Source organism: Monodon monoceros, unplaced genomic scaffold (genome assembly GCF_005190385.1).
Source record: "Monodon monoceros isolate NGI ecotype Baffin Bay Population unplaced genomic scaffold, NGI_Narwhal_1 Super_Scaffold_1, whole genome shotgun sequence".
NCBI lineage: Eukaryota > Metazoa > Chordata > Mammalia > Artiodactyla > Monodontidae > Monodon > Monodon monoceros.
This window is the reverse complement of record NW_021703765.1, coordinates 16,590,293-16,609,885: the sequence shown is the minus strand read 5'-3', so window position 1 is coordinate 16,609,885 and position 19,593 is coordinate 16,590,293. Positions and strand designations below refer to the sequence as shown.

Below are 19,593 nucleotides of genomic sequence, written 5' to 3'. Positions count from 1 at the left end.
TAGCTGCATCCAGTTAGAGCTCATTCCCATTCTTACATGTATTTTTCATTTAAAGATAGAGGCCAAATATATGACAAATGCCCCATTTCCATCTGTTATTTTACTTAACTGCAAAATAAGATATAATCTAATGTGTCCAAAATTAATACAAAAAGGATGATAAAAATGATGTAACTAGGACCCACATCTAATTTTTAAAAACCATTCCTTTTCATTACTATGTACTTTTACTAATACCTACCAAATTCAGGAATATCTAGTTTCACATATACAAATCATGAAAAATAAAGATTTAAAAAATGCAAAAGGCATGAACTAGTTAATGTGAAACAGCGACAATCAGCTTAAAAAAATTAAGTCAGCAAAGAGTTTTTACGTGTATCCATTTATTGATTGCTGGGAATACAGCTCATTGAGGATACATGACATGCATTTTGGGGGAGAATTAACCAAATCTGAAATGAAGCCATTCAATAAGCCTGCAAGTTAATAAGTTAGCACAGATTAGACCTAAAGACACAGTGTGGGGTGACTCCAACAGCCATGCAGGGCTGTCATGAAGATTCCAGCTGCAAATACTCTTGGAACTTATTTATTTACTTTTAAAAACTAAATTTATTTTTGGCTGCGTTGGGTCTTCGTTGTGCGTGGGCTTTCTCTGGTTGCGGGGCGCGGGCTTCTCGTTACAGTGGCTTTTCTTGCTGCAGAGCACGGGCTCTAGGCACGAGGGCTTCAGTAGTTGTGGCTCACGGGCTCCAGAGTGCAGGCTCAGTAGTTGTGGCACATGGACTTAGTTGCTCTGCAGCATGTGGGATCTTCCTGGACCAGGGGTCGAACCCGTGTCCCCTGCATTGGCAGGCAGATACTCAACCACTGTGCCACCAGGGAAGCCCTGGAACTTATTTATTCTTAATTACTTAGGAGCTACCAGGGAAGAGCGAAGATCACCCTGCCTCTTTAGTTTGAACTAATGCTAGGAAGAATGCTGTTCACTGAAGTGCCAAAAAACTTGCTCTTACTTCAAACTGTTTAAGGCCACTCCACTTTTACAAATTCTTCCAAATAAATTCGTATGCTTTAGAATTATATAAGCAGCTATCAGATTTAGAAAAGATTAACAACTGAGGCAAAAGACTATTCATTTCATTCCTGTATCTACTGCTGATTTATACTCTGTTCTAATACTAGCAGATTTTTATAGCATATTGTCAATTTTTCCCCACGGTGTGTTGTTTTAACTCACTGATACAATAAAATGATATAAATTAAAGAATTCCAGTTACAATTAAAAGGTCAGAAAGATTAAGTTACTGGAATGTCTCAGACTGTAAGTTAAAACTAATCATATATGTGGTATATATGACACAAAGGTTATAACCTAAAATTGGATAAAATGCTGAAATATACTCATGACAGCAGTTACATGCCACGTATTTTCCCCCAAACTTTGTAATCGGTTTTTTTCTTAAAATGACACCATCAATGTCACTTGATATTCAAATGATTTGGACTGCTTTTCACGGTAGCAGGAATAAAAAACAAAAAGAGAAAACAGAAATGGATATACCCCAGTGGAATAAAAAAGGGAAGATTTTGGCTGTTTTATTTTTTTTTAAAGAGGCAGCCTGTTCCTTCCATGAACCGTGTTCTTTGCTTAAATCTCCAGGAGGAATCGGTTATGGCTTGCAGCGCTGGACAAATCGAGGGTATAAACATACATCTCGGATGTGGTATCTATCCAGAATCCAGGTTAAGAATCGTTCCAAGCCCAGGCCATAGCCTCCATGTGGACATGTGCCATATTTTCTCTGTTTAAAAAGAGAGAGAGAGAGAGAGAGGGAGAGCGATAGAGAGGAATAAATGCTCAGTTTAAAATTTTGTCCAGAGTCTCCCTGGCGGTCCAGTGGTTAGGACTCTGCACATTCACTGCCACGGCCCCAGGTTCAATCCCTGGTCGGGGAACTAAGATCCCGCAAGCTGCACAGCATGGCCAAAAAAGAAAATTAAAAAAATAAATTTTGTCTGAAATAGTTAAAATTTTCTACTGTAAAATGAGTCAGCTTATTGTGGTTAAGAATTCAACCCCTTATAGCTGATTCACTTTGCTGTACAGCAGAAACTAACACAACATTGTAAAGCGACTATACGCCAATAAAAATTAATTGAAAACAACAACAAACAAAACAACAAAAAGAATTCAACCCTTAATCTATACTTTTTCATGGACCACATGTGAAAAAATAATTTGGTATGAAAAATAAACCAAGGATTTGCCACCCTGGAAAGAAGAGATTTCAAACTTTTAAATTAAGTTAATGTCTCTGTTTATCAGAAGAAAACGAAAGACTAGATACTGGTAGCATCTAATGACATTTTTAAAAATTCAGTAGCTACAAGCAAGGCCAGGAGTTAATAGGTTTTCAAATTAAGTTAACATATTATTGGCCAAAGACAAAACTAGCAGTATTCCCATGCCACATTATTATAACCATGAAACTGAATATAGCTCATTCAAATTTCAAAGTATCACCCTGAATACTTCCCTTTTAAAAGTTTCAATTCATACAGAACTATTACAGTGAAGAAAATTTAAAGTGATTAACAAAATTTCTTTTTACCTGATCTGTGTACCAGTAATAGGGAGTGGGGTCAATTCCTTCTCTTTTATAACCTGCCAGTATCTCTTCATTATCCCAGATACGCATCGAGCCTCCCACAATCTCACCGACATTGGGCATCAACACGTCGACCTTTCAAAAATGAGTAAATAAAATGTGGTTACTCTAGTAGTCACGGCTTTGCTCTAGAGTTTAAATGAAAATCATAATTAAGTTCCTATAACTAAAGGAGCACAATGATCATGCATAATTCAGATATTATTCAAATTCTATAATTTAACAAGATAGGTTAAACCCAATCAGAGGACAAAAAACACTTCTTTAAGTACTGTAGATTTATAATGAAATGTTTGCTGTGAGCTGTATCTTATTCCAGTGGCAGTGCCCGCCCCTTTAAAAAGCAAAATCTCTAATACTATTTGAATCCCAAACTGACAGATTCGGTAAGGCGGGAATCCTCGGGACATCGCTGCATATAGAAGGACTTGATCTCCACAGGAAATCGACACAGCAAGATGGGCTCATTAATGGTGTCTGTCATCAGTCTCTCAGGAGCTTCTGGGATATCCTGAGGTTAAACAAGACTTCATTAACATTTACAACTCGAAAGGCAACGAGACAGAAGCAGCTCTTTGACCCAGTAGCAGCCCTTCATCTTATTCATGCAACGGAGTCCAGAATACACACCCACCCATAACCCATAACCACGTGGGTGTTAGGGACAATTTCCGCAAAATGAACTGTAAATAGATCTGTCTCCTCCTGCAGTATATCTGTGCCATATTGCCTGAGGAACGAAAACACACACACAAAACAAACAACCTCCCAGATACTGCTCAGTTTTTTTTTTTTCCCCAGTGGCTAGTTTTATCTAGGTCTGAAGCAAACGCAGTCCACTCAGTCCCACAAGGCATAAGATCATCAGTGAATGCTCCACAACATCAGTGATCTACACACAGAGTATGTTATTAATAACACCAATCTTTAAACTCTCCTGTTCTCTCTGCTTCTTTCCTGTTACAATAAATCTGCATGCCTTCAGTGGCAGTAAGACACAGTCATAAGACAAATAACCAGTGTCAAGTTTATAAGCGTAACCACACCTGGAGCAGTTAGCCAAGACAGCTTAGATGATGCAGCATCAAGTTAATCTGCTTGCCTCTCAAACATCCTTCAGTAAACCATACATAAATTCAAGTTAAACTGAAAACTCTTGTGCCAGTAAAAACAGACTGAGAGAATGGACAAGACTCATTGATTTGTTTAATGTAAGAAACTGAGAGGGAGCTTAGCCATCACCTGGCACAGCTGTTTTCGAGCTCTCGTCCCTGGAGCCCTGCGTCGTCTAAGGTCCAGAGAGGAAACGGGAGGTGAGTGGGGGAACTCTGGTCTCTCCGCCTGTAACCGCTTTACATACTAGAGTCCTGCATACAATTGAACTGGGGAAAAGGGGTTGTACTGCACATTCCGAAAAGTTTGAAGACCTCTTCTCTACTCTAGCGCCCTCATGTGTGGGGGATGATACTGACACAAAGAGGAAACGCTGACACACATGGAGGACTTCCTGCGCCTTGGCCCTGCTAAGCATTTAGCTCATTAAGTTCTCATAACTTTGCAAGGTGGACGTTACCTCCAAGGCAGAGATAGGGAACCAGAAAGCGGGGTCACTGGCCTTAAGTTAACCAGCAATAAGGACAGAGGTGGGAGCAAAGCCCACCTGGGGGGCTTCTTACTCCAAAGCTTGTGCTCTTTCCGCTCACACTACTTTGCTGAGTGCTGGGCGATAACAGTTCTCAGGTTCTCAGCACAGAATTTGGTTATTATACATCATCAACTGAATTCATGATACAATAAAAGTAATTTACATAGACCCAGTACACTGTCTGTCCTCTGTAAATTCTTTCTAAAAACGAAAGAAAACTCTAGTTAGCAGCTATTACTCACATTTCATCTGTAAAACAGATTTGCAAATACTATGTAAAGAGTGGTTAAATGCACAGGGAAGAGGGCTTAGAATAATGTTAACAATCTATACCCCCAAAACATGCTGGGAGGGTGGTCCTGGGCAAGACAGACATGCTCAGTGTATCTGGGGCACCGGGCCACCTTCCCCAACAAAGCCTCCTCTCTTGGTTTTGCATTTTAATCAGTGGCGATTTTCTTCTTTGAATTGCCTCCAAATGAAGGAGTTATAATTCACTGTTTTGGGGGGAGGAATCCTTTTTGAAAGAGCCAGACGGTTTCTCCAGAAAACCAAAACAAATGTATACACATACCAACACTTTGCATGTGATTTCAAAGTTTATAACTTTCTTAAGCATCCTGCCAGTCTAGAGAATTACAGCTGGAGCTGGTAAGTCAAGACCACAGAGTGATCATGGAAGAGGAAAGAGATAAAGGATGGGATGTGAAGTCTACAAACTTGCTAATATTTACTGAACACTACAGAAAAGGCACTGCTCTAAGGTCTACTCTACCTCTACTAAGCCATGGATCCTCAGACAACCCCAAGAAGGAGGGTCCGTGGTTATCATTTATTTGACAACAGCAGATGCCTTCTGCATTACTCGTTAATTAACCGGAAGTAGCAATCCACTTAAGCACAAGGCTACCTTTGAAACAACGACTAGAAAAGAATACATACCTCTCCAAATTCATAGAAAGTTCCATCTTCTTTCTTTATATTGTGTTCTTTTAGCCACACAACAGCATCTGAATAGTTCATCCGTTTGAAAGGCCGTTTGGGGGGCTTGAAGTTCTACAGCAGAAAGGAGAAATACAGTGTATATAAAGAAACCATTCACACTAACGTTTCCATTTTAAGAAACACTATTTATCATTATTATAAAATGTTATTTCAGACTTAAAAACAATGTGGTGAATTCCCTGGCGGTCTAGTGGTTAAGACTCCACACTTTCACTGCTGAGGGCCTGGGTTCCATCCCTGGTCGGGGAACTAAGACACGCAAGCCACGTGGCACGGCCAAAAAAAAAAAAAAAAATTAGTCTGGAAATGAGTGAAGGGAGTCCAAAAGTATAAACTTCCGGTTATAAAATAGGTAAGTTCCAGTAACAAGATGTAATGTACAGCATGGTAACTAGAGTTAATAACTCTGTATTGTTTTAGATATATAAAATTATTATGCTGTACACCTAAAACTACTATAACGTTATATATCAATTATACCTATATATATATATTAATCATTTATTTCAAAGTTCACAAAGCTATTAAATCTATAAAAACCTAAAAAAAAAATCTATTGAAAAAAACCTAAAAAACATAAAAATCTAAAAAAAGACTTCACTGCCTTCCGAAGCAGGATCCTAATTTTGTGTTTCCACACAATGGCAGACCTACCGGGTTGAGGTCATGCACCACGCTTGCTGCGGGTGATTTCAAGACTCTATCGACCACGTCACAGACCAAGTCCTCCAATCGGTTCAGGAGCTCCTCAAAGGTCAGGAAAGGGCACTCTGCTTCCACGTGAGTGTATCTGAGGAACAAGACAGTAGCTCAGAGCCTCTCTTCTTTTCACAAAGTTTCTCTTAAGCAAGGGTTTTAATGCTGGGAAACTGTCCAGAAAGGGAAAACTCCCGCCCTGCTAATCAACTCCCAACTCTCCAAAGTAGTTTTAGCCCACCCGCCTTCCTTTCCCCCTTAATAGTCATTTCTTGTTTATTCCTCAACACATAAAGGATCAAGACAAAGTGAATGAACAGACCTTAGTGAGTTATGGCCTAAGAGGCAAAACTTCTTAGACAGTTTCCATTTATTTATTCAACTGCCCTTCATATAGCCTCTTAATACATCAGAGGTTTTTACACAGACATCATTTACCTACATCAAGATTGCTTCTCTAAACATATTTTCTTAAAAAAAAATTTTTTTTTAAATAAAAACAAAATGACAATTATGTACTCAGCCAGGTGCCTTCGTGTTCTGGATTGTTCTGCCCTGTATGACTGTGTGATACAAAAAACATCTCCCAGAGCTGGAATGCAGGTCTCCAGGTACAGCTGAGAGGACTGAGTCAGATACGCCTCTTCCCCAAAATAGTCCAGCTTGAAGAGTGTGGCACCGCCTTCCACTTGTGTTTGCACTAACGTTGGAGGACTGATCTATTCAGGCGGAAAGGAGTAAATAAAGGCCTTCTGTGAGCACCACTGTTTAAGTTCAAAAGTGCCAAGAGGCATTGTTTGCAAAGGATGATGAACGCGTACTTACTTCGCAGTACCCCCTGTCAAAGAAGTGATCTCTAAAGCACCTGGTGACCACAGAACGTGCTTTTAGGATTTTGGACATGTTTTCTCCCCGGATCATCATGTGTCTGTTGTTGAGCTGGACGTCAACGTCAGACTCCTCGTTGATTAAGTTATCAGCACCTCCAGCGGGGGCCAACCCGATCAATTCCCAGAAGTCGCAATTCAGCTCGTGGCCCCCTGGAGCCTGCATTTTTTAAAAAGGGGTCGGGAGGGAGAAGGAAACAGAGAATTCACAGTAGGAAAGATTCTAATTTATATAAAAGTTTTTAGTAAACTCATATTTCTAAGAACCTTATCATTATTAGCCTACCCTTCTAAAAACGAAGACCCGGTAATTGAATTTTATATTTATTTAATATTTCTTTCAGACTAAATACACATACACAATTTTTAAAAAATAGAAAAGCACAAACCAGAAAATAAGATAAACTATAATCCCACGACTTGGAGTAACCACTAACTATTGTCAACATTTTGGTATATCTTTCTAGCCTTTGCCCAATAATTTAAAAGTAACATAATACACACATTGAAAAACTCCTTAAATACAAAGGTTTTACTAAAAGGTGTTTCTCTTTGGAACATATATATATATATATATATATATATATATATAGTAAAAATTCAAATTCTCCCTAATAATTCCATTGAAAGCATTACATTTTAGAAGCCACACAGTATGAAATATATAGCTATCTTGGTACCAAACACTGGACAGCAAGTAATATCACAAAAACCATTCCATTTTGCAATCACATTACTTTCAAGGAAAATTCAGTAAACTTGAACCACATATTCACTCTTAACATAGGTTCCTCACATAGACTCTGGGAGACTCTCTTTTATCAGTATTTCTAGTCTATCAGGAGGACACTATGGGCTCCCTCTGGTGGTTGATATGTCACGTTTGTTTGTTTTCTTTCCCAACAAACAAATATAACCACAACTGCTACTTGACCAATAATTACCAACAAGTAACTCTAACTGGTATAGGTTACATGCCTGTTGGCTGGGGAACAAACAACCCTCTCACTATCAAGCCTAGCTTTAAGTTTTTTAAAAAGAGGCTTTCAAATTCTATTTTAAAAGTTTCAGATTTATTTTATTTATTAAATGTTTATTCGGCTGCGCCGGGTCTTCGTTGCAGCATGCGGGATCTAGTTCCCTAAGCAGGGATCGAACCTGGGCCTCCTGCATTGGGAGCGAGGAGTCCTGACCACTGGACCACCAGGGAAATCCCCAAAGTTTCAGATTTAGATCACTGTTCTTTCCTGAAAAACTTTTGGTAGACTAAATTTTCATTTCCACTTAGCTGAAAAATTATTCACACACACACAGCAAATTGTTCTCACCCATGAAGTTTATTCAGGAATTCCTTAGGTTGAAAATCCCTGAGATCGTTACAAGAGCACACAAGCTGTACAGTGTACGTATCTCACCAGGAAAGGAAAAGGCATTCTAAATTTAGCAAGTGCATCACATTTGTCTATTTATATGCCAAATACCAAAAGTATCAATACAAATAAAGACACTGGAAAACAAACAAGTACACAACTCTTCTCTTAGTGAGGAACTCAACACACTCACCTGCTTGCCCTTTGGGGTAAGATTTAGCATTCCATACACTGCGACACTACTCTCAGTGGACAAGACTACTCCATTGTAACACTGACACTATAAGAAGATCAAGTTCAAATTCAGTTACTCACATTTACATTTAAAATAGTCTACCATATAGAAAGCAAAGGGAATTACTTACAAACAAGTTCTCTCGTCCAAAACTAGTAAAACAAGACAGCCATCAAACATTCATCTATATACAGATACACACATATATATGTAAATACATACTTTACATACATACACATGCATAAATAACACTAGTCCATATCTCTCAAAAGTATCTGGAAAGTCTGTTTCTCTTTTTCTTTAAAATTTAGACTATTAAAATAATACAGGGAGTTCACTTAGACTATGATAATCAATACTGGCTAAAATCATTAGGAGAAAAGTGATGGAAAACTTTATAAAGAAGGGATCAGGCCATCAACATCTGAACGCACTAATCATAAAGACAACCAGAATTATGTGCTTCATGACGTGATGTCGTTGGAAGAATACAGCTTTGTCCATGAAGTAGTTATATCAAGAAGCAGCAGCAGCAGAACCTGAATCTGACCAGACCTAACCTCCAGCTTATAAGAAATACAAAGGATAGAGGAACATGTTAAAATACACCTTATGATACAATCAACCAAATCCAGAATGTGAGAAGTCCCACAGGACCAATGATCAGACTTTTTCCAATAAATGGCAAGGGGGAGTGGGGTGGAGAGAAGAGAATGAAAAGGGAGATCTGTTATAGATTAAGAGTGATTTCAGAGACATATCAACTAAATGCAACATGTAGATCTCGTCTGGATCCTCATTCAAACCAACCAACTGTAAAAAAGACATCATGAATCAACTGGGAGAATCTGGCTGGATATTTAGGAGTTGTGCTAATTTTGGGGGTGTGTGATAATGGTAGTGTGGTTATATTAAAAATATTTCTTCTTGGTGATGCATATGCAAGTATGTTTATATGAAATATGTCTGGGAGGTAAAAGGGGGGGAGCAGTAAACCAGAACTGGCCAAATATTAATCATTACTCGTTACGGACTTAACGTGTATCTGCTGCAAATTCATATGTCGAAACCCTCCTCTGCTCTCTGCTATGTGGGGATGAGCACACAACGGGAAGTAGTCTGCAGCTCAGAAAAGGGCCCTCCCCAGAACTTGACCATGCCGGCACCCTGGTATGGACTTCCAGCTACTAGAACCATGAGGAATAAACTTCTGTTGTTCACAAGCCACCCAGTTTATGGTACTTAGTTACAGCAGCTCAACTAAGATGTTACTGAAGCTGAGTGATGAGCATGTGAGGTTTCTTCCTACTGTTCCATTTTTGAGATGTTGGAAATTTCCCACAATAACAGTTAAAATAAGTATAGACCCTAAGATTCCCAAAACTAACAATAAAGTAACCTATTGAAAAAAACTGACTTTTCATCGTAAATATGAAAATATTTACCAAATCATCTGACAAGACACACTGGAGATAACCCGTACCATCCCGCAACACCAGAAACATTAAATTCTTTCCTAAAAAACGGGAAAGAGAAGTTTAGCTAGATTGTTCGAGAGGCACTTGAAAGCACTTTCTCATAATTTATTCTTATGTAAAGGAACCTCCAAGGTTAAATGTTGAAAGTTCAAACCTCCCACACGGCCCCATTCCTCTGAAGGGTTCACCAGTAATATCACTACTCAGTATCTGGAAAGTATTTTGCCTTCTTCATGTTTCAAACCCTTCATACTTTTAAACCCTATGTGAGCCTCCTGACCCACACGATCATGGGAAAGCAAGACAGTAAGCACATAAGTCGAGGGATTAAGTCTTATTCACCGTTGAGTCCCCTGCAATACCTAGCAAAGCGCATTCAGCGGGGGGTGATATATACTGCCGCACAGAAGCACTCTTGGTTTTTTATGCTCCCTTTCTTTTTACGAAGGATTTGACAACCACTTACAATAAAAGACATGTAATAAAATAACAAAAGCAGAAAGAGAAAGCAAGACATCATGACCAAGTACAAATATACTAATTATAAAAATCAACATCACTGCCATCAGTAAGTTTCAGATTTGGTTCTGCACTTCCGGTAATATACCCCCTGCTTTCCTTAAAGAAGTCAATTCAATTAGACAAATATTTCCTGGATACTTCTGATCACTGTGACTGCTTACAGTTAAGTACCATTTAAATAATTTTTAAACTTTCAATAGTCATATTAAATAAGAACCAATTGAGGATACAAATTAGTACTTCCTTTAAAAAGCTAGCACTCTCAAACAAAAATACCCCGAAGTAAAAGTTTTTTTTTAATGTTCTTCATCATCTAAGAGCAGGGATATTGAAAATTAAAGAGAGAAAAGGACAGCTATGCCAGTTACCTTGCCTACGCAGCCTGTGGACCCAGCCAAATACCTTTACTCTTTGGCCTCTATATCCTTCTAATTCACGAATCTTCACCTGTCAAGTTAAAATAAAAAACATTTGACGCAGCATGTCATTGATCACATACCAATTTTGTCACGAATATTAGATAGATGGCAGAAAAGTGTTAAAAATTCACAAGTGGTGTAAAACGTCTGACAGTCACTCTACTACAGGTCAGAGCCAAAAAATTTCACCACACTGGAGGGGTTAAAAAAAAAAAAAAAATCCAAGTCTTCTTTCTCTTAGTGCAAAACTGTCAGCGAAACAATCAGAACTTCAGATACTGTTATATAAAATCAATGAGTTCACAATAGCAACAAGCCTAGTCCACGCAGAGCCCTCCCCCTGACCTCACCATCCCTCCCACCACCCTGGGTGGTGGAAGCTACCGAGGCTGGCTTTTCCTCTGAGGGATGGAGGAGAGAAGGGAGGGGAGGAAGGGGTTGCAGGGTGTGGCCAAGAAAACAGCTTCCTCACTAAGGAAGCAAGAAAACAATGGCAATCCAGCATCAGTAAGAACCGTTCGAATTCTAACCATGTCCATTCACAGTCCAGCATTCTGGTCTAGGAAGATTATATAGACATAATCAAATTTCAAAAACGTTTTCTTTATTTAAGAAATCATGAAAATCTTGGATTTCAACTCTTCTTTTTACTGTGAGGAAACTGACACCCAGGGGAGGGTAAAATCACTCGTCTGAGACCACACAGCCCACCAGGCCTGGATTCCAGGGCTGCTAGCTTTTAGTCGGGACAGAATTCGTTCAACATGCAATTACTAAATTCTATCAAAAAAGGAGCCCCGCAAGGACCAGCCTCATAACTCTCAAACATTATTGCACTCTCTCCCTTTTGAAAGAAAAGAAGAGACAAACAGTGCAAAGGAACAAAGCACGTGGCATGCCCCTCAGACACAGAAATAACAGTTTGACCCCGTGAGTCCCAGATATTTGAAACGATACACATCACACTTACACAACTTGGCTCTGGAAGACTTGGGTCGTTTTTAATGGTAATCTTCTTTGCTTCTTCCAGGTTCTTCTCTCTTCGTAAATTGTCTTCTGCCTAGTTTTAATAACCAGGCAATTTGTTAACATGGCTTCTGGTGTCCCAACTCGAAAAATGTTCACAGAGCAAATCTACTGCTCACCTCTTTCTTTTCCCGGGATTCACTCTTCATCTGTTCCCTGTGCCACAGTTTTCTAATGTTCTTCATCTGTGATTTAGAAATAACATCCCACCTCTGGAGGGATAAACAGATGTTTAATGTTTTCAAGACCGCTGTATTCTAATGAAAGTTTCTTCACAAAATCTAATTCTGTAAAGCTCTGGGTTCACCCTACCTCGTTTTCTTTTTGTGAATCTACGTAGATGGTAGGAAAGGGTTCTTTTCCAACTGTCATCAAAGCCTTGGGGGGGGAGGGACAAGGAAAAAGGACATTTCTTTAACATTGTACAATGTTTAAAATCAAAATAACACCTGAATTATGAGGTAACTTTGATCACCTAGAAAATAATCGAGAGCCCAGAAGAAAGCATAAGACCCCACCAGCCAAAGGTCAATGTCGACAGAAGGAATGGCGGAACATTCAAAGAACATTTTGCTTAAGGTAGAACGTCCTTTCCCAAACAATTCTAGCAAGTTCGGTTACATAGTATATAGTTTCCCATGTGGACTAGAAACAACAGATTTTAAGTGGCCCTGGGGACCGACAGGAGGTACGCTGACAACAACAGAAGAGACAGCTGATGGCAAAGGCCAACTGCAGGGCACATCCAGACGATTAATCCTCACGAAGAAACCAGGGAAGTCATTTCTGAAACTCTCTCAAGAGCATAGTGGTTAGGTACACAGAAGGCTAAGTTTCATTTAATTGGAAAAATTCCTGTGTGTAGAATGTATGTATCTCTTTTCACCAATACTGGGACATATCAGACATCAATATTATCATTTAATATTTTATAGTTTGTATTCGTTTTTAAAAAAATAGATAGTTGAAAGTATGTAAAAGATAAGTGTTTTATTAACTGCTTCAAATATTCCTTCAAATTTTCTCCTAAGGTATCATCAACCAAGAAATGCAATGAATGACTGTCTCTCGTGTAAGATCTGAAGTTTATGAAAACTGACCTTTTCTTAAGATCTAGTTTCCAAACCTGAAAAATACTTTTCATCTTGATTTAATACTAGTCTCAACTCAATTATTGCTACAGAGGAGGAGGGAACCTGGATCTTTTGGAAACATCCAGGAGAGTTCAGTTCCTCCTTTTAACAATTAGACTTTGTAAGGATGTTTGTAAATCACTAAGAATTCATTTACTACCTGACAGTCTGTACTGATCCCTCCTTTGTTAATCAGTGATATTGAAAGAGTCAAACTGTGATTCTCCAAATCAGAATGGCACACTTCTGCTAACAGCGACATTTTGCAAACATTCATCTAAACACTACTGTCAGTTCTGGGCAGCCATAGGAATCACCCCAACAATCCAAAATGAGAAAGATTTCCCTCTAAGAGTTAAAAAATTAATACCCATGGTTGACACACCAAAACATAACCAGAGTATGAGCTAAAAGAGGAGAGAATGGTCCCAGGACAGGAACACTTGATAATAACCTAAGTGAATACTGTAACAAAGCTCACAAGAAGGGGGATTGGCCAGACACAGATACACAGAAAGAAGTGTCAGGGCAGTGCACTTCCTGGTGCTGTCCTGGGAGAGGGCTTTAATCAACTTCCTTATGTAGCAGCTGTAGCCATTCCAGTCTACAGGCAAGCCCACGGCTACTTGCAGAGCGATGTCTTCTTGGCCCACACCGTAACCCAATGCCATCAGGTACCTACTCAATCCTGAGTCGAAGCTCTCGAAGAACCCATCTGAACTGTATTTGGCTTTCCATGTAAGTCTGCTTAAAGAGAATATGCTAAACTCATAGGAGGATTCTACACCCTGAGAAACAATAATATATTGTTAAATTAGCATCCTGGCTTTAGGCTCCAGACTCATGAGTTCATGAGTGTCTGCTCTGTTCTTGGTGCTGATATAAATCAGGTCTTTGAGTCTCAAGGCTCAAGATCACATTTGGATTCGAGTGGTAAATTCACCGAGAGAACTCTTAGGAGTCAGTTTGGAAGAAATGTGAGCATAAACTCAGATGACTAAGGGAAGATGATTTTTAGTTCTACAAGAATTAAAAAACTGGCCAACTGACTCACTGGAGAGAAAAATTCCGAGATGCGATGCCGTATGGTAAGAAAACAAGATACCTATTAAAAATGTTCAAGGGGAGGGCTTCCCTGGTGGCACAGTGGTTGAGAGTCCGCCTGCCGATGCAGGGGACACGGGTTCGTGCCCCTGTCCGGGAGGATCCCACATGCCGTGGAGTGGCTGGGCCCATGAGCCATGGCCGCTGAGCCTGCGTGTCAGGAGCCTGTGCTCCGCAACGGGAGAGGCCACAGCAGTGAGAGGCCCGCGTACCGCAAAAAAAAAAAATGTTCAAGAGGACTTCCCTGATGGTCCAGTGGTTAGGACTCGGCGCTTTTGCTGACAAGGGCCCAGGTTCAATCCCTGGTCGGAGAACTAAAGATCCCACAAGCCTTGAGGCGCAGCCAAAAAAAAAAAAAAAAAAGTTTAGACGTAGATCATGTAATACCCTTAAAGCTACATATCTGTATATACCCCTTACTTGCCCTTTTCAAAAAGTTCTCTTCAAACCTAGTGCTTTAAATAAAACTCCTGACAAGTCACAGAATAACTGACATGAGTCATTAATAAATGCAAAGTCGTTTTCCTAATGAGAAAGAGGCACTACCTTAAGGCCTGTTTTAAAAGGTTTCTCCTTGGTTCCATCACCAGTAGCATCACTTCCCTCTCGGTCTGAGACATACAGCTCTGCTGTTTCACAAAAAGAGAAGTTGTTACTCACTTGGCCAGTAATTACCAGTCACCTCATACTGCAGCTACTTTATCCGTTCTTTATCTTTGCAAACAGAACAAGCATCTGATTGGTAAAAATTATCAAGGTCCGAAAGAAATTATATCATGATTATTTTCCCACTCCCCTATCCAAGGACATCCATCCCATAAAAAGGGATTAGTTAAATTTAGCTTTCAAAAGGAACTTTGATCATTTTCATTTGTGGTACTGCCTCTATCTACTCGAATCCCCAACAACAAAGCAATGGCTTTTCAGTTGGCCAGACCAAACTGGAAGCTTGGATGTTGTACCTTAAAAGCCAGAGTGACCCTGGAGAATTCACTTAACCTTTCTGGGCTTGTTTCTGAGCCTATAAGATGAGGAAAACAATACCCATCTTGAAGTACTGAGGATGAAATAGATAAATCAGATATGCTGGTTTTAGAGCACAGAAATCAAATAAATACCGGTTTTCTCTGGTCTTTAAAGGAAACCAAAGCTCTGAGGTTAAACAAACTGAAGGCCTCACAAGGAGTAAGCGAGCAGAGACATCAACCCAGGTCTCCTAAATCTCTTCCTTTTCCTACTGCACCAGATGGTCTCCCAGGAAATCTCAATATAAGTGAGGGTATGTGAAAAAGAATTCGCATTCTTAAGTCCTTTCCTGCCAGTCACTTGGAGGAGTCACATATTTGGGGTCTGCCCTGAGGTCTGGCCATGCCTCGCTCTGCCTACGTCTCAGCTGAATCACGGGATTTCTCGCACTGGGGCCGGGCCGGGAGCTGCCGCCACCCGGGCCGGGAGCGGCCGCCCCCCCAGCCGGGGCACCCAGGGCTCTAGGGAAGCCGGGCCTGCTCGGCGAGCGCGGACCCAAGGTGGGTCCTAGCCCCTCCTCCCTCCCACCATTCACGTAAACAGCGGCGGGGCGCCCAGTCTGCGCCAGGCACCAGGGTAAGAGCTGTATTCGGCCGGAACAAGGCTGCTGCCCCAAGCAGGAGCGCCGCGCCGCGCCACTTACACACCCCGGGGTCCCCGAGCCTCACTCACCTAGCACCATCCCCGCGGTCGCCCTGGTCACCTCCAAGGACATCACCTCCAACACGCCGCCGCCTTATCACCCGCAAAGTGCACCGGCCGCTTCCTCAACTCGGAGGTTGCATCAGATAATGTCGTGCAGAAGTCGTCGCAGTAAGTCACCCGAGCGTCGCGGCTCCATTGGTTACAGGAGGTTACGGAGCGTGGGCGAGCGGCGCCGCAGCCGCCATCTTTGGTTCGGGCCTAAGCAACTTCCGGGTGTGGCTCCGACCCGCTCCCCTCGCTCCCTCTCGGTGAGCCGGGGGCTCCCGGGGGCACCACCTGGGACTCCTTGGCTCCCTGACATCCGGGTGGCGCTGCAGTCCCGATCCCCCCGGCCTGCGTCTCCCCAACTTTCCCGCTGAATCTTCCGGTTCCGCGCCACCCCCCACCTCCCGTTGTGGGCACGGTAGGGCCCTTCCGGAAACCGGATCCTGGATTGCGTTCCACATCCCCAGATAGTGGAATGCTTGTGGAATTAACGTCGTCATCAAATACATTGAGCTCCAGCCACAAGCTGGGGGTGGAGGTAAGGGTCAGGGACAGAGCTAAGGGTAGTCCTGTCTCCCATTCACTAATTGCTTTGAAATATGAAGATGTTTTAACTTTCTAACTTCAATGAACGAATGAATGTATTTCTGTATTTGTCACTCGGACTATAGGGTGTGTTTTTATTTTAAGTTACAAGAGTCACTATTACGGAGACCGTGGTAACGTTGTGAAAAGAACTAGGGCTTCAAACCTGGTTGGAATTCTGGTTCTGCCTTTTGCTGTGTGCCGTGGGATAAATGAGCTAACCCGTCTGAGCTTCAATTTCCCTATTTGTGAAGGTTGATTAAGTTCACTGCCCAGCAGTCGTAGGTACTAAGTAAAGGGTAGGTAACGTCATCATTCTCAGCTTAGTGGAATACCAGAGTTTGTCCCTGAATCAAAGGAAAACAAACTCTTGTTATGAAAGAAACTCTAAAAATAACTCTGTGCACAGGTTCCGAGTCTATCAAAAATATGAACCAGATACTTTCCTTGAAGAATATTTCCCCCAGTTTCACGGACTTTCCCCTTTTCCTCTTTGCTGAATGGTTTCTCTTTGCTCATGTGTTAGTTATCTATTGCTGCAAGGCAAATTCATTACCTCACATAGTTTCTGAGGGTCAGGCATTCGGGAGTAGCGGAGCCAGGGGTTCTGACACAGGGTCTCTCTGGAATCAAGCTGTGGGCAGAGGCTGCAGTCACCTGATGCCTTGACTAGGTGAGGATCTGCTGCCAGGCGCACACATGGCTCTTGGCAGAAGGCTGTGGTTTCACGTCAGGTGGGCTCCCCAGAGGGCTGCCAGTGACGGGGCAGCTGAGTTCCCACAGAAACAGTGATATGAGAGAGAGAGAGAGAGAGAGACTGTATTGGTTGCCTATGTTGTATAATAGATTACCCCCGAACTCCAAGCAACAGTCATTTTCTCACCAGGAATCTGGGCAAGGCCTAGGTGGGACCTCAGGTTCTGCGTCTCTCAAAAGACTGCAATCGAGGTGTCAGCCGGGACTAATTTAAGATTTTTTTTTTAGCAGTTTGTTTTGAAAGTTGTATGTAAGATTACTCAAAAATACGGAATGCTTCACACGTTTGTGTGCCATCTTTGCATGGGGGCCATGCTAATCTCTGTATCCTTCCAATTTTAGTATATGTGCTGCTGAAGTGAGCACAGGCTAAGATTTGTAAATCTCACCTGGGTGATGCTTTCCCACACACTCCTGTGGGTGTCAGCAGGATTCAGTTCCTCACAGGCTGTTGGACTGAGGGCCTCAGTTCTTCGCTGGCTCTTGGCCAGAGGTCTCCCTCAGCTCCTTGCCACGTGGGACTTTCCGGTGGGCCGCTTGCTTCATCAGAGCAAGCGAGCAGGAAGGAGAGCATGCAGGCAAGATGGAAGCCACGGTCCTTTGTATCCCATCACTTTTGCCATATTCTGTTCATTAGATTCGAGTCACTTGGTCCAGCCTACACTCAAAGAAAGGGTTTTATACCAGGGCACGAATACCAGGCGGCAGGGATCATGGGGCCATCTTAGGAAGCTCTCTGCCACAACAACTAAACCCCGAGCTGCAGTGACTTTTCATAACCTAACCAATGAATGACATTTCATCATTTCTGCTATATGTTACTGGTCACACAGACCATCCCTAGTATAATATGGGAGAGGACTACATGGGGGGTGAATTCCAGGGGGTGGGCGTCACTGGGGGCCATACTAGAGGCTGACACCACAGCCCAACCAATGAATTTCTCCCCTTCATCCTGCTTTGAGCCCCCAGAGGCTGGCTTATGTGGACACATCAGTGGGCTCTCTGGCTTCTGGTCAGATGCAGCCAATGGGGAGCACCGGCAAGGATGGAGTGAAGTAGGGGTACATATTCCCCTAGCTCCCTCATTGCAGGCTGGCTGCACCTTCAACTGAAGGCCACAGGACCTGTCAGGTGGCACTAACAGTCATCTGAACTACCCTTCATGAATTTAGTTTCACCTGATCCATAAAATTGGATGTACACAGAAACATTCCACTGTAAAGAGGAAAGTGGGTCTACAGGACTGGGCCTGAAAATGACAGATTCCCGTAACACCTGCTTCGACCACTCCTCAACCCACACGTACAGACTCAGGGGATTTCCCCGTGTCCGGTCCATGACACCTGTGTAATATGCTGGCATGAGCCAGATGTGAGCAGCTATTGTATTACAGCCTCACTTGGGTGCAGCTCTGAAAAGACAGTGGCGAAGGGAAATCATCTCAGATGCTAGAACGTTGAGTGGATGACTGGTTTTCCACTTCTTACATGAGTGGAGATGGCCTGAGGGACTGATGGACACTGTCTAAAGGGTTGACCAGTTGATCAGAGACTTGGAAAGAACAAGATTAGAGATTAGGTATGGCAGTCTGGTGGGGAAGTATGTGGATGAATTTTTCTGCATGGGCCCAGAATGTGAAGATATCTTGCCCTGTGTAAATACCCAGGAGAAGGCATTCAGTATAGAGGAGGTCTTTGTAAACTGTGGATGTTGGCCTTTCCCACACACACCCCCCCCCAGCCCAAGACCCCCAGTGCTTGTTCAAAGAAACCATATACAAAGTCGCCGTAGTAACAGGATAGAGGCTATGCATGGGTTCAACGGCATGGGCTGCCCTTCATCAAGGCTGATCTGGCTGCCTGACTACCACTGCGGAGGACCCAGCCTGACAACAGCAGAAGCCAGCTTTGAGGACCTGATAGGACACTAATCTTTGGGGGGACCAGGTGTCCAGCTGGTGGCTGGTGGGTTACGTTCAACTCCTGGAGGAGGCAGCAATATGCCTGTCAACTGTAGAGTGGTTGTCCACATGCGGCTGTACCCTCCCTGCCTGCCGCCCTGGCATCTGCGGACTTAGAGAAGGTTATGTCCATCTCCGCAGTACACAGCATCTTCTCTAACCGGGGAACACATTTTCAATGAAGGAAGTGTGACAGTGGGCGCATAACTGTGGAGTTCACTGTGTTATCATGTGCTTTGTGTCAAATTAGATTATTGCTTCACATATTCACACACGCTTCCCTTTTCTGTGTGAGAGGAATGTACTCTGCTGCTTCGTTCATGTTGGGCTTGGCCATGTGGATTTTCTCTGGCCATGGGAGGCGGCCATGTGGATTTT

The 19,593-nt window shown here is 42.2% G+C and overlaps 1 protein-coding gene and 1 non-coding gene across 4 annotated transcripts; both read right to left on the bottom strand.

The window, feature by feature from the left end:
* Positions 1 to 366: 366 nt before the first annotated feature.
* Positions 367 to 16,031, bottom strand: NARS (asparaginyl-tRNA synthetase). Of its 3 annotated transcripts, none has more exons than XM_029218958.1 (15): positions 15,894 to 16,031; positions 14,742 to 14,824; positions 12,271 to 12,336; positions 12,078 to 12,170; positions 11,903 to 11,992; positions 10,882 to 10,960; positions 9,959 to 10,029; positions 8,472 to 8,558; positions 6,847 to 7,068; positions 6,541 to 6,740; positions 5,980 to 6,115; positions 5,263 to 5,376; positions 3,055 to 3,186; positions 2,619 to 2,750; positions 367 to 1,808 (listed from the first exon to the last, which is right to left on the bottom strand). In XM_029218958.1, the coding sequence occupies exons 1-15, from the start codon at positions 15,934 to 15,936 to the stop codon at positions 1,677 to 1,679; spliced, it is 1,680 nt and encodes a 559-aa protein (XP_029074791.1). In that variant the 5' UTR covers positions 15,937 to 16,031; the 3' UTR covers positions 367 to 1,676. The 3 variants fall into 3 exon arrangements, with proteins under 3 accessions (XP_029074791.1, XP_029074801.1, XP_029074810.1); XM_029218968.1 differs by having other exon boundaries at positions 14,742 to 14,821; positions 15,894 to 15,999; XM_029218977.1 differs by lacking the exon at positions 15,894 to 16,031 and adding an exon at positions 15,158 to 15,172 and having other exon boundaries at positions 14,742 to 14,821.
* Positions 16,032 to 17,514: 1,483 nt separating this feature from the next.
* Positions 17,515 to 17,618, bottom strand: LOC114902397. Its single transcript, XR_003795498.1, has one exon. It is a non-coding gene; the product is annotated as a U6 spliceosomal RNA (small nuclear RNA).
* Between the last annotated feature and the right edge of the window lie 1,975 nt (positions 17,619 to 19,593).

Coding starts and splice junctions, on each gene's coding strand:
- NARS (XM_029218958.1), bottom strand. CDS start 15,936: ATGTCCTTGGAGGTGACCAGGGCGACCGCGGGGATGGTGCTAG. Junction 8,559..9,958: donor GTGTCTTGTCAGATGATTTG/GTAAATATTTTC, acceptor ATCTTCTTATAG/TGTCAGTGTTACAATGGAGT. Junction 2,751..3,054: donor ATTCCCGCCTTACCGAATCT/GTCAGTTTGGGA, acceptor CATTTTTGAAAG/GTCGACGTGTTGATGCCCAA.